The 15,664-nt window shown below is 38.9% G+C and overlaps 1 protein-coding gene across 1 annotated transcript in view; it reads left to right on the top strand.

Annotated features, from left to right (window-relative positions):
• Positions 1–15,664, top strand: part of clstn2a (calsyntenin 2a) — a 100,309-nt gene that overhangs the window by 75,446 nt on the left and 9,199 nt on the right. Inside the window, exons 8-12 of the mRNA XM_053495610.1 lie at positions 974–1,095; positions 12,325–12,487; positions 14,937–15,103; positions 15,182–15,330; positions 15,422–15,630. Coding sequence (XP_053351585.1) covers positions 974–1,095; positions 12,325–12,487; positions 14,937–15,103; positions 15,182–15,330; positions 15,422–15,630 — 810 coding nt within the window. The remainder of the gene's footprint in view (positions 1–973; positions 1,096–12,324; positions 12,488–14,936; positions 15,104–15,181; positions 15,331–15,421; positions 15,631–15,664) is intronic.

Genomic DNA, 15,664 nt, shown 5'->3' with positions numbered 1-15,664 from the left:
AGATGAGTGGTACCCGGTGGGGTCTTCTGCTGTTGTAGCCCATCCGCCTCAAGGTTGTGTGTCACAAATGAAGCCACAACACGCACAATGAGTGGTTGTAACGAGTGGTTATTTCAGTCAAAGTTGCTCTTCTATCAGCTTGAATCAGTCGGCCCATTCTCCTCTGACCTCTAGCATCAACAAGGCATTTTTGCCCACAGGACAGCCGCATACTGGATGTTTTTCCCTTTTCACACCATTCTTTGTAAACCCTAGAAATGGTTGTGCGTGAAAATCCCAGTAACTGAGCAGATTGTGAAATACTCAGACCGGCCCGTCTGGCACCAACAACCATGCCACGCTCAAAATTGCTTAAATCACCTTTCTTTCCCATTCTGACATTCAGTTTGGCATTCAGGAGATTGGCTTGACCAGGACCACACCCCTAAATGCATTGAAGCAACTGCCATGTGATTGGTTGATTAGATAATTGCATTAATGAGAAATTGAACAGGTGTTCCTAATAATCCTTTAGGTGAGTGTACTGTATATATTACCAAGTCAAAAATCATTGCTAATTACTGCTAACCAGTCCTTATTATAGTTCATTATTTTTGTTACATGCGAATAAGAAATAAGGAATTGGCATGTCATGGGTGTGCGGAATATTTTGAACCTAAGACAAACCTTTTGCATCTTCGTGGAATCACATCGCAATGTTAATATATCAGACAGTTAACACTCTCAGTCACCTAGGGTTAGAAGGCTAGTGCTTGATGCTCTTGACAACCTGTCACAATAATAATCCCCTTTTAAAAAACAATTAGATGTTTAATCCTGCAATCCTAATCCAACACTGAGGTCAGTTTGGCTGGCGCAGTATTCCTATCCATGTTAATTGCTTATTTGTGTCATGCAGTACATTTTTGATTGTCTGATTCCGGTTTTTTCTTTCATTTTAATTAATTTTCCTCCCTCATTTATATATCATCAGAGATGAACAGACACCATTACTCACTGTATGTGCACAACTGCCGGCTGGTCTTCTTGCTACGGAGGGACTTCTCTCAGATGGACACATTCAGGCCGGCCGAGTTTCACTGGAAGTTGGAGCAGGTGAGAGAACATTTGTCTCCACTTCCTAAGAGAGAGAGAGAGAGAGAGAGAGAGAGAGAGAGAAACTAAAATAGGTGTAAATAGGTGTATTTCCATTCCAGCATTCCAGAGTTGTTGAATGGGATGGCCAGAGGCCCTGTCCACTAGGGGGTTCTTAATGAGCATGGATACTGTATGAAGTGAATGAGGCCACTTCTTTAAATAAAAAAAAAATGCAAACTAAAACTTGCTTTAAATAAATACGTTTATTAATAAATAAACAGATATTTAAGAAACAATGTGCTGTGAGTGCTGGCCATTGAGTCTAAATATGCTAAAGGGTTGGACGAAGGGTTGGATAGACCATTTGTGGGACAACAGGAAAGCAGCCAGTTGCCTAAAGTAAAACCACATTTTTGTGCAATACTGTGGTTAATCAAATGCTCATAACGGATTTCTAATGTAGCAAAGGATGTGCTTTTTGTGTTGGGTCAGGTCTTCATGCATTGGTTCATTGGTAATGGTGTGAAAAAGTGTCCTTGCTTAGGTCTCCAGGCTTTCTGCTATCCTTGAATCAGATCAGCACCAGTTTAAGCACCTTGCTGAAGAGCTCTCCAATGGCAGTGTGGTAACATTTTGACTGAAAATCTTCTAATAATTAATAACCCCAATTTTTACCACACTCAACTACTGATTGGGAACAGATGGAACATCCGTATGAAATGAAATATGACCATGTTTCTGCTGCGACATCTATAATTTGTGAATCCCTGTTTCCAACATATGTTCCCATTACTTTAGATGTCTCTAGAGCAAACAGAGATTTTTATGTGCTGTAGTAATCAGTTCACACAACTTGAAGACTCAGCATGTCCCAAAAATATTAGACACTGAATGTAGGTGTTTTGTTTTTTTGTTTTTTTATCCAGAGTGAAGCTTTTAAAAGAAAGCAGTCTAGAAATATGACTGATTACACAGGCGACGTAACATCTGGTTCTCCAGCCATGAGAGCCTCCATTTGTGTCAACAACTGCATAATTCTTCTGCTTTCAAAAAAAAGAAAAAAATGTGACGGTCTTCCTCAGCTGAGAGAGTCTGCAAATGTGCAAATTTCCTCTGGGTTAATTATCCGCCATTGAGAAATTGCATACAAGCAGCGAGGGGCTTTTGTATTTCCATAACAGCATGAGCCATTCAACATGCCAGCATGATCTCCTCAGTTCATTACAGGTCAAGAGGAAATAATGCGTCTTTATTCTAGTCACCCACACTGTGTACAATTTAGTAAAATCATTACCTGTCTGTTTATGCAATATTCCTTGGGTAGAAAGCAAAGATCAACCTGGGAAAGCAAAAACTCTAGCTTGCCGATGAATGAGATCAAGGATGGTAGACATGGGGAAAAAATTTATTCAGTTATAAATCGCGATTCTTTTGTGTGACGATTCACGACTCCAAAATCTTTTACAAAATATTTTTACATTTATAATAGAGATGAACCAGTTAATCGGTCGGTCAGAATCAGAATTGGCTTGTTTTCAGTTTGATTGGCCGTGATCGGTGATATAACCGATTCTGTAACAAGCACTTAAGCTTCCGAGTGGCTCAAAGGAAACCATTTTTTTGGCTCTACATTATCAAAATTGTGCACGTTAAAAGTCTTTTTCTCCAAACTCTCTAAACGAATTACTTTCAAACTCACTCATTATACACGCTTACACCAGACTCTAAACATCGGGAGTGCAAATTAGTTAAGAATGATGTGTGTTAGAAGCCCCACATTCCTACATTAGAATCTGCACATGCCCGCGTGCTCAGTGTCGAGTAGAGTTTTGAGATTTTTGAGGCATTAAAACATTGTTGTTTCTTTATATTACTACAGATAATACTGAACTGTTTACACACTTTCATTTGTTTACACACTTTCATTAGAGTAGAAGTGAATTATTTGCTAAGTTAGTTTAGAAATAATAATTAAGGCGGATGCCAGACACATGCTGCTGACTATAATGTTAGCTTTTTGCTTAATTAAACTTTAAGGTACATGTTAAACTCTTGTATTTAAAGTGAGTATGTATTGTTTAAACGCTGCTCTTGGTTTTAATGTTAAAAGGACTTGGCTACATTGAATTAATCCTTAAGCTTTTTTAAACATTAACTTTTTTTTTAATAAGGTTCAATGTCAAATCAGGATATTTATAAAATCCTGTTACAATTTTAATCGAATCGGCACCGAGGTATCGAGATAATATTGTATCGGGCAGTGACTGGTGATTTCCATCACTAATGAATGTTTAAGAGTTAAGGTTTCACGTGGTAAACGTGCAAGTGTCAAATGGTCTCATAATTCCTTTTTATCCCAAAGTTTCCTTCTGTAAGATTTGTTATTATTACTGTCCACGCTGCAGTCATTCAGATACGGTACTATGCATTAACCCCAGCATTCCAGCATAGGCCGTTATCTCCAAACATACAGTACATTGACAGCAGATACTGAATGCAATAAAGCATTTAAGCAACAAAAGGGATGATTTGTCTTGGATAAGTCCAGCATTGATTATTACTGTTAGATAGAGGCTGGAGTTAAAACCACTGCAAAACAGTTGTAAAACAACTTTATACAGTAAAGGCTTGCTCAAATCAGTCGCTAAAAAGATAGCTTAATGACCTCAAAGCCATTTGGACTGATGTGTTGAAAGTGGAACTTCTTAAAAGACCTGGCATCATACCAGCAGTCAAACATGATGGTGGTAGTGTGAGGGTGTGGGGATATTTTTACTGGGATTAGTGCATATTTCCACCTCTGAAATAACAACGCTGAAGTCGTTTTAAGACAAAACTTTATCTTTATCCGATCTACTTTTTCGATTTCTCATCTGTGATTTACTCTCCGATTACCGAACAGGGAGTGTATTTGGCCGACGATGAAGGAAATAAAGCCGAGTGTAAACAAGGCGTAAACAATATTTCTATATCTTCTTTCTCCCATTGATTGTATTAAGATGAAATGACAGTAGATTTGAAATCTTGCCAAAACTATGCAAATTTTGTATCATTTCCTAATATTTGGCCACCATTGTAGTGGAAACCAATACCATATAATCATGTCACACCAAAACTAAAATTACAGTTAAAAAAAAAATCAAGATCAAAATCAAAAATATCATCTTTGTTGCAGGCAGACGTGTACATGGGCTTTAACCTGAAATAATAACAACAACAACAATAATAATAATAATAATAATAATAATAATAAATACTGATTACATTAAAGCTGATCAGCTTATTTTTAGCTTTAACCTTTTTACTATTTCTTAAAACCCTTTTCCCATTAATGTATAATTCAGTATAATTTAATTTTGCGTTATTACTCAGCAGTTACCTTATCAGATATTCACAATCTGTCCCTAGTACTGCTCTTAGCTTATGCTACTGGTGTTTCTAGAGCCACTGGTGAAAACAGTGTGGACACTGAAATTAATATGTGGACTATATTCATCAAATATGCTGAATTAAAAGGTCTTGGTTGATGTGCTTTTTTTTAATCAACAACCAGCTGTCGCATTATTCATTTTGCCATTGATGTTCTCCAAACCGGAAAGCATAAAAAAGAAAATTATAATGACATACAGGGACTAATAAATGTTTTTTCCCCAGCTAATTGTGGTGTCTCTTGTTCTATGACTATAAATGAGAAACATTATTTTATTTTCATTTTAATTATTTTGCCTCCTAATCTGTTGGTGATTAAGGTATTTATAATGGACGTTCTGGTCTAAAAAAAAAAAATCTTTGGGAGAACGTAGATGCTGATAGTGTTGATATGTATGTGATGGTGTAGGTGGATAGAAATGGAGCATATCCGTTTCTCTCCAGTTCATTGTAGCATTGACTTGATGAGCATCATTAGTCCCATGTCATTTGGCACTGATTCAGATTACTTAGATTTGCCCTTCAGCAGGAGAATACAATATGAACATGAATATAATTATTTAAAACACACAAATCCATGCTCTTCCTCATTTTGCATGAGCTATAACTTTGATTCCTTACAGCAGTAAATGCCACAAGTGAGATCGCCATTATACTGCCAACACAAAATAGGAACAAACTGGTTTGGATTTAAAATATCACAGTGTGTTTTTGGTGGATGCTGTCTTTCCACTAGTCAGTGATATCAGGTACCATGTGTAATTAAAAATCATCCAGAAGGTATGTTGTGAGAAAACAATACATCGTTAATTTACATTAGACGTACAGTAGTTGGTGTGAGGCTAATGAAAAGCACCATTATGAGATTTTATAGTGCTTAGTTAAATAAGTCAGGGATGAATTATTAGAGTGGGGTATTACAGGATATTGCGGTGCAGTGGAAGTCCAGTGGGTTGAGGCTCTGGGTTACTGTTCAGAAAGTTAATGATTCAGTCCCTAGCTGCACCAATATTTCCCTTTTCGGCCTCTTGCATAAGACCCTTACAGGTGCATTGTATCATCACTGACCCTGTGCTATGTGCTGCAATGTCTGTGTGACAAATCAAGGCTTATCTTATCCATTTACAGACTGATGAATTAAACCATTTATCCTGCAAAAGTCCACTATAACATTTGTATAGCGCTTTTAACAATTGAATCAAAATGATAAGATTGTCCCTGATGAGCAAGCTGAGGACGATGGCGACAGTGGCAAGGAAAAACTCCCTGAGATGGTAATAGGAAGAAACCTTGAGAAGGACCCAGACTCAACATCCTCATCTGGGTGAAACGGATAGCAGGGATTGATCTGCAGTCATACTGTGTGAGACTGGACGTTTAGTATAATGGGAGATGTGTTTAAGTTAAAATGGAGTCCAATTCATTATTGTAGGCTCAGGTAGACTGCAGTAAACTCCAGTCCTGAACTATCGAGCGAGTCCTCAGAGAACAGCTGTCTGCATCAGCCAAGGACAAGACCGTCTTTATGGAAAAGTGGAACCGTCCCCAGTCACCAAACGCATCCCAAACAGATCACACAGGGCATCCATGCGAGCAGATCTCCAACCAGAAGCGGGACACCAGGACGAGTCAGACAGGACCAGAAGGAAAATAAAAAAGAAAAAAGACTTTATTTTCACTTTCACTTCCACCTCTTTTTAAAGCTGTATGGTTTACCTTGTTCCTAAGCATGACGTTTCATCCACGCAAAAAGTTTAAGTACACTATCGTTCCTACCTTTTTACTAAAACCTGTAGTCGAAAATCTGATGTTTGTGATTCAAGCCGATCCATAGCAGGCCACACACCTACACACACACACACACACATGCTATGGGCAATTTAGGATCGCCAATTAGCCTAATCTGCATGTCTTTGGACTGTGAGAGGAAACCAGAGGGAATCCTGGAGGAAATCCACCAAGAACATAGGGAGAACATTCAAAAACCCTGCAGGTGCAACAACAGTACAGTAACAGTACAAACCACGATGCCTCCACGCCGCCTGACCAATATATTGCAATTATTACAATTATAATTCCAACTTAATTTTAGTGACATTTCTTAAAGTTCTCAATTAGGCTGAAATACTGTATCATGCTTAAATGTCTGCTAAATAACTTAAAAGCTTTTTTCCATCTCAAAGTTTATATTAAAATAATATCTTGTATTGGCCTTAGTAAGGTTTTTCCCAGTTGCTAAATGATATTACAATTTAATTTCTCCCTATACAGACCCAATTACAAAGCTGAGGCAAGGCTGCATAAGCGCCCAAGATTTAAACTAAAAATGGAGAATTGCATCTAAAAACTATTCATTATTTAAAATAATGGCTTGCTAGTAGTGTCCGAACAAAAACCTTTAAATAAGAGACTAAACCGTAATCGCAGTACCAAATTCTAAAGATGGTGTTGGAAAAAGGCTAAGAGAAAAGCGAGTGGAACAATGCAGCAATGAAAGAGGGAGTCCTTAATTCTCCTACCCAGCTTTCAGCAATCAAGAAGAGCTACTTACCCCTGAAACAATATTAAACATCCATTCACCATGTACCATTCCCATCCTTTGTTGTACCACAAAAGCTTGGCTTTGCCTACAGTTTTTCTGATGTAACAAAAAAAAGAGAGAGTGACAAACTAAGTTTTCTGTCGTTCTTTACTTAGAAGCCTACTGTAGGGGATTATTTAAGAGCCCAGCCAATACATTGTGTGCCGAATCAGAAGAGTGCCTTCTGAACACACAATGCATTTCCTGGAGGAGGGAGTCTGAAATGATGGCTTTGTCATGGCTGACTGAAGTGCTTGGCAGAGCCACACTGACAGGCAAGCTAAGCCAAGTGTTTGTGTGCAACTGCATAAGTGTGTGTTAGTGCTTTCATGTGCACGAATGGCCATTTCCAGGAAAGGGCATGTGCAGTTGCAGCTCTGCAGTCTCATCAACGTGGATGTGAGAGATTAAAGAGATAGCTTCCCCTATCTCTATCACCATGAGATATTAGTCCACCTTGATTGCAGGCAGGCTTTTGCAAATTTAATCACCTCCATGGGCATTTAAATGGAATTACATGGAAACACGTTACAACAAGTTTTAAACAACCATTATTCTATGTGCCGCCTTTATGAACCGAGTGTCAGGAGTGTTCTTGACATACCTTCACACTAGGAAGTGACTAATTCTTTGCCTTAAAACTTTGTGGACAACTCTCTAAAACACCCATGTGTGCTTGTAGAACATCTCCCAGGTTTTGCACAGGGGTTATCTGGGTTCTGCAGATTTCCTCCCACAGTCTGAAAAAGCTGGATTGTCTACATTAAATTGCCTCCAGATTGTAAAAAATTGGATGTGTGAATCTCCGATCCTGGCTTTGTGTGTAGACATGCCATGTATGTTGATTGGTGTTTCCAAATTGCTCATAGCGCATGATAGTGTGTGTCCTCCCAGGATGTGCTCCTCCTCCCTAGAATAGGCTGCAGGCCACAGTGGCCCTAGCTTGTCCCCAGCTGGACTGGCTTTGGGTTAAATATTATATATTATTTTACTATATGTAATATTTTTGTTACTGAAGAAGGAACCAATGCAGTAAAGAACTCTAATATCTGCCCAGAAATAAATAAGCCCTGCTTCCTGTAGCACTGATTTGGTATTTATGTCAGATCAATATCTGGCCCCATACCGGACCAGCTTGCGGTGTATACATGAAGGTTGCTGTCAGTAATGTATCAGAAATTCGGCAATATAAAAACCTATTCTAGTCCTGGTAAACATTTGATCTGGTGCCGTACAAAAAAAATAGCACATTTTCAAGATATACCCAGAATACCTAGTGCACCTACTATGCACAATATTTATTAGACATTTAGATGGTCTCTGTTGTGTGCCTATGAAACAAAAGATGTGAGATAAAAACCTTGCCTGCTTCTTGTCATGTTTCTGTTTTGGTATTGCCTCAGGGCTCAACCAAGTCAATTAGATTTTTTCCCCCTAATGTGACCTCATATAAGAGATAAATATGTTTTTTTTATTATTATTATCTTATTCAGTATGTATTTCTGCTAGGGCATTAACATACACATTTTGGAGGACTTCTGAGACTTAGTGTACAATATGAGAACTTAAAGTCAATATCTAATTTTCAGTGTAATATTTTACATTCTAATGCAAGTTCTAAGCCCATCTCCCTGTGCACAGCTGTACAGCTGATGAATAATTTCTAAAGTTGCGTCATGCGCCGAGTTATTCGTCTTTCAAAGTGAGCACTACTTAATTCTTAACTACAAATTCTGTACATTCGAAAGCTCAACAAATTGGGTGCACTAGGTACAAGAGAAGGCAGAGAGGAAAAAAATAAAAGAGTGAGTTTGGAAGGGTGGGGGTGCTCAGATGATTGTTTACCCCCAAAGAAACTCAAGTCTGGCCTATTACAGGTCCATAAATCTCCTGGCACTTAGAACCACTCAGCCAATCTCATGCTCCAATGATCAGCTCAGTCTGCACTCTGAAGGCAATCAACAGCTCCACCTATCAGAGTGCAAAACGAGGATGATCATTTCATACCCTTTGTTTCTCTCATGGACATTTTACTTTCTCGGTAAATCCCCTCAAGCCTGCTGAATTCAATTGGTAAATGCTGACTTGGGTTTATCTGTCGTGTGTCTAATTTCAGACTGGTGACGTTTGTTGTTGTTGTTGTTGTTGTTTTCAGATGCACCAATTAGGATCATTTTTACCTGCATGTTTTGATTTTGGCACTGCACAAGTATGCTGTAACAGATGTAGGGTAACGGGGGCTGGAACCTCTTCTATTGAACTCAAAGCATAGGCGAGAGACACCCTGGATATGGTGGCAACCAATGCACAGCGTAACCACACACACACTTAAGAACCCAATCATACACTATGGACAAATTGAAAACACCAATCAGCCTACAACATGTGTCTTGGGACTGTGGGACGAAAGAAAATACCCAAAGGAAACCCACAAAGCATGGGGATGACATGCAAACTCCACAGACAAACGCATAACACTGGAGGTTCAAGGTAATAGTACTAACCACTAAAGCCACCATGCTGCCACTAAGACACCAATCGAAGCCTATTCCATTGGCTGGGCCGATACCAAGAATGCTGCAAATGCATTGCACAGTGACATACTGCTAATGAAGGTGGTCTTTCTTTGTCCCATGACCTTGATGCAGGCGTATAAAAGTAAACACCTCCTGATCAATAATAATCCAGTAGGGGCCCATTACAAATGGGCATCTCTAGTCTTAACCCTTAACACTTAAGTGGCATGGATCAGTGCAAGCAACTCCGCATTGGTCAATAAACAGTTAAAAAAAAAAAGAAATGCTTATACAAAAGTCCTGCCGATGTGTGTCGACGGTGGAGGCTTCAGACATTTGGGTTTTTGGATACATTAGTAGATGCATAGATAACATTACTTTTAAAATGCCTAACCACAATCTTTGATCACAGAAATAATGTTTGCTGTCATGTTTTTATAGTTGGTTAAAATGAAATTAAAAGTATTTCTTCACATTTCCTAGGTTGTGCTGAAAAACAAAGATATCCCATTCTATATTGCACAAGCCTGACCCCAATATACTGTATATTTATAATAAATAAGAGTAAAAAACATCTCTAAATTCTCTAACATCCCATGAGTAATTCAGCTAAATAAGAGACATTTTATCTTTCAATGCAGCTTTTGCCCATGTACAGATAAAACATTCGAGTATTTCACAGCTTGAATGTTCAATTTTTTATGAAACGCTTTTGTTTCTGCAACAGAGACGTGATCCAGTAAAAGGGGTGAAGAAGTGAACAGGGGATTGTTTCTCCTACATTCTGAACAATTGCAAGCTTTTCTGATGAAAAAAATACAATCATCTGTCGCAGACAAACGGAATCGTCGATCAGAATCCTGTGAAATCAAGCTGATCTTTTCTATCTTTGTTGGAATTTGTGAGCATAATCGGTCTATTGATAATTAATATGAATATTATTATCATTCATTGTCCTCCCAACTGGCAAATGACAAAATAGTAAGAAGTAAGTAGTAAGTAATAGTAAGTAGAGTTAAATTTGCCACAAATGCCTCATTTTGAAATAAAGTAACATCATTTAAAGTACTATTTTAAATCTTTTAATTAGGGAGGATTTCCTTTGCATGTGTAGCTGCACACTGTCATGCAATAAAAGTCTTAGCTGTCATTGCATACTATTACATTAATATGGATATCCATTGCCCTTTAGACAATGATGCTTAAATATGAATCAAAAGCGAAATGTAATTTCAGGTTTGATTTGTATTCCTGCTGTCCATCCTGTTATGGTTTAATTTATAGTTTGTTCCAAAGGTCACAGGATAAGTACTGTATGTTGACAGGATTTAAAAAAATAAAAATCCCCCATAAAACAGATAGGAAAAGAGATCATAACAGGGTTTAGTCGACTGGAACAGCTGCTTACCAAACTGAATTGAACGTGGTTCGTGTTTTATTATTTACTGTACATGTATGTACAGTTTTTTCATCCTTTTTAAGACTTTTGTTTTGTAATAGTTGAAACAGGAGAGCACTGAGAACAAGGCTCAGATATAAAGCAACAACCACTGCTAAAGCATGCATGATTTCATCAAAGCTAGAGTGAAGAGCAAGCACGACATCATGGCAGCTAGGGTGTGGAGCAAGCATGGCATCAGTGAAGCTGGTTTGCAGGCATGACATCCTCAAATCCTGGTCAGGACGCCAAAATTACACACCAGAAGCTTGAGTGTGGAGCACACAGGATAAGGTTCACGGCAGGCAAATTCAACTAGAAATAGCCAAGCGCTTGGCTGAGATTCTGCAGGGTTAGGCTTAAGCAATGCAGGGTACATCTTGGGCAGAACAGGGCATACACTAGGTAGAGCATGGCATAATTCAAGCACAGCACAGCACGGATCATGGCATGATCCAGGCATAGCTCAGACTCAAACAGGGCATGGTTTTGGGTTAAAATAGAATAATACAAGGCTACCATGGCATGACTCGTCATGGCTGACACGTAAAACAGGGCCACTCTCTGGGTCTATTTCAGTACTCACAGCAGTAGCAAGTCTTAGAATAGACATGATTCAAACCTAACAGGGAAAGGTCCGGATTTGGCTCCGGTTCTGGACGGTCTCCCTGTTGACCAGTGATGTATGAGAAGCATCTTCACCATGCACAATTGCACGCTTTTTTCCAGTCTCGTTTTGGAGAACCATGTGGGATTTTACATTGATTTCTTTTGTGCGCGCCTTACTGTTGCCACCTGGACGCCGGATCTTGAAGGACTGCCTGCTGATTTCAATCGCCTGACCGAGTCTGGAGTCATAACTCCATCTGAAAATATAATATAGGACAGCCCATTGTCTACACTGAACGATTGATGGTCTTGCATTTCGAGATCGGCAAAGGCACAGTATAAAAGCAGATGGAGACTAATACAACATAAACATATCAGGAACAACAGAACAATGAAACAGAACAGGTAGAAGGTTGAAGGAGACAGTTGCACGACAACTATTCTACGAAAAAAAAAAAACAGGAGCCTAAATAGTGAATGTAACTGAAAGAGTGAAACACAAGACAGTAGACAATATTAACATAAAAGACCTTAAGACTAACACTGACATAGAAAAACCTCAAATTCTGTTAATACTCAGCTCTCATACTTTTATATTTTTACAACCGGCTTATAGTGATGTGTTGTAAACGTCCTGAATTGTGTAATACCTTTTTCCTCTTTCCTTCACGCAGATCTGTGATAAAGAGTGGCACTACTATGTGATCAACGTGGAGTTTCCTGCTGTAACCCTTTTTGTCGACGGAGTGACCTACGACCCCTACCTAGTAACAGACGATTGGCCAATTCACCCCTCGCAGATTGATGTGCAACTGACTGTTGGTGCCTGTTGGCAAGGTGAGAAAATGAGGTCAGATGGGGTCATGCTGATTTTTTTGGTTTGATTTGTTTTTGCAAAGATCAGCAAAATTACTTCTTTACTGTCATGAAAATTGTTTGATTGGAACATAGAGATTGTGTCGCAGTTACAGTATTTTGCAACAGGTCTTTTTTTTGTCTCCCTCGACTCTCGAAGGGTCTATACTGTGAACAGCTATGACAGCTAGACAGTTTATTAAAATATTGTAATTTGCATTACATCTTAATCTGACACAACTATATTTTCTTATTATATTATATTATATTATATTATATTATATTATATTATATTATATGCACTTTGGAATATTTGTTAGCATTATAATGTATTTTTAGGTTTGAGTAGTCCCAGCTGAAATACCAATAGAGATGCCATTTTTGGCCCCTTTGAAACATAGTAGTTTTTCTATTCTTTCTTTCTTTGTTTCTTTCTCTCTTTTTTTGCTTAAAAGCCAGCGGCTACAAACCATCAAAAGGAAAAAAAAATCGAATTAGTTTCAGCTTTCTGAAATGAGGCTTTCAGCACTCACCTGTTTTTCTTTCTATTTTGCCTCTGGTGGTGATTATTGTGAATCCCAAGACAGGATAGCTAGGAATCGAACCGTTCTCTCAATAGTACACCTCAGCTTCTTGTCTGAACTTCGCTAAGCCACAGTATAGAACCTTTCTGACTTTTAGCATGGATTTAGGACTCCCTTAGGATTCCATTTGCAGTCAACATAATGACATGAAATGGATTTAAAAGGTCAGGATCCCTATCACTGTTCAAAAAAAGTCATGAATGGAAAACAAGTATAAAGAATAAAAAATAAAAAAAAGACTTGGGAGTGTGCATGCTAACATATATAGAAACATTACAACAAGCACATGTACTGTATATAAAACCTGTGATTTAAACTAGCAACCAATCAGATTTGAGAATTCAACCATGCACTGATATAAATATCTACAACTAAAAAAAAAATGTCATTGAACTGCTTTGATTACAGCAGTACATGCCACAGCTTATAGTTTTGATAAAGGCCAGGCAATGTCACGACAATTATTTTCATCCGGAGTCACGTTGATTTCTCTCTAACATCTTGGATTAATGATGAGTCTTCTTCAGCACATTCTAACGGGGTTAGGGTCTGGACTCTGTAGTATTCGAATACGTCCCATCAGGAAAGAAAAGACCTGCCCATACAGTATATTCAGCTGACCTCATTTTTTTGGGGCACATAATGATGCTGATCCTAGTGCCAACCCTGTGTTTGTCTTTACATTCAAGTCTTTGCATTTCTTCCTTCACCTCTCTTCTTACCCTGATTCGCCCATCACTCTGGAACAAGGCAAATCTGGACTCATCAGACCACATGACCTCTTTTCCAATGCTCCACACTCCATTCTTTATGCTTCCTAGCAAACTCAAGCAATTACCCTTACTGATAAATAGTTCCCTTCAGGCTACACAGCTGTTTGTCCCAGTTCCTATTTATTACTTTCTAATAAATATATGCATTTGTTCTACTGTTGTTGTTGTTGTTTTTCTACAATTTGATTTGACCAAATGTTAGATTGTTAAAAAAAAAAAAAAAATCCAACCACATTTCTTCCTCAAAGGTGATGGTTCCCCACTATCCTTGCAGGTTTTAATAATGCGTTTTTACAGTTCTTAACCCAATATTAGTAGGTTCGGAAATCCCCTTAGTTGTTTTCTTTGCCTGATGCAGATCAATAAGTTGAACCAGTGTAGCATCTTTATTATTATGACCACAAGATATGTCCATTGTTTAAGAAATGAGAAGCTGCTCACTCCATCAGTTAGGGTTAAATAACCTGTTGCAGGCTGAACCATATTAATCACTGCAGTAATTATCCAATGAACGGCTCTTTACTATTTGCTAAGTGACATCCGGGTGGTGACTGTTTTTTTGGCTGGGCAGCGTATAACCAAAACGAACACAAACAGTCTATTAAATCGACTACTGCTACGGCTTTTCCATTTCATAAGCATTTCATCATGTTAAAATCGCTAATGTGCTGCACTCACAAACAGACATGAGTGGGCAATTTAATTATTTAGAATCTAATTACTTAAATAGCTAGTGTTAAGAATCAGGTATTCATTTTTCATTTTCTTTACAGTTCCAGGCTAGAATAAATTTCTACTGTATCATAACCGAAATATCCTTGCAGCTTGTCCTTTCCTATTATAAATCAGAGCTCAAGTGTTCCCATGCTCTTTTCCTGAGCTTAGATAACAATTAAATGGTAATTTCTGTCAGAGAAATGATCAGTAGGCCAAGAGGGAGGCTAGATTAGGAGAGTGCTAGTGTCAGCATATTAAAAAAGGAAATGCAAAGCTTTTTTCGCCCCCACACACAATGTATCTGGAGATGGCTAAATTGCACTTGTTTTGTGTGACTTTGTTGTGACTGCCTGGCAGGTGGAGAGGTGATGACTCCCCGCTTCACGCAGTACTTCCGCGGAAGTCTCTCAGGTCTCACTATCCGTCCTGGGAAGATCGAGACCCAGAAGGTCATCTCCTGTTTACAGGCCTGCAAAGAGGGTTTGGATATCAATTCCATGGAGAGCCTGGGGAAGGGCATCAAGGTGCACGCATAAACAGATGAGGTCATTCACACGGGTATAAACCTTTCAACTTATTCCCCCTCTCGCTGTCTGTTTCAGTTCCACTTCAACCCGGCCCAGTCGGTTCTGGTGATGGAAAGTGATGATCTAGAGAGCATTAACACAGCCATGGCAAAGGTCTCCTATATTAACTCGAGGCAGTTCCCGACGCCAGGCTTACGCACGCTACATGTATCCACTACCATGCAGTAAGTGCATCATTATTCCATTTTAACAATGGGTATTTTTTCTCCAAAGCAAGTCTTTACTAAAGGCTTCTTTTCTATCTGTGTGGTGCAGATGTTTTGGCGAGGACTCCTGTATCTCCATCCCAGACATAAAAGCAGTAGTGATGGTCCTGGTGCCCAGCGAGCCCCAGATCAGCATCACGGGCTCCGAGCACATGACAATACCAGCAGCGGAGCTCCGAGCCCCTCTTGGGGTGGCACTGTTCAAAGAGATCCACATCATCAGTACTGTCACCAGGGGCGACGGAACGTTCAGCTTGGGTATGATGGTTTGTTTCACTCCATAATGCATGTA

The sequence above is a fragment of the Clarias gariepinus genome, chromosome 1 (assembly GCF_024256425.1).
Source record: "Clarias gariepinus isolate MV-2021 ecotype Netherlands chromosome 1, CGAR_prim_01v2, whole genome shotgun sequence".
Classification (NCBI taxonomy): domain Eukaryota; kingdom Metazoa; phylum Chordata; class Actinopteri; order Siluriformes; family Clariidae; genus Clarias; species Clarias gariepinus.
Note: the sequence above shows the minus strand (reverse complement) of the source record. Positions and strands in the feature narration are given on the sequence as shown.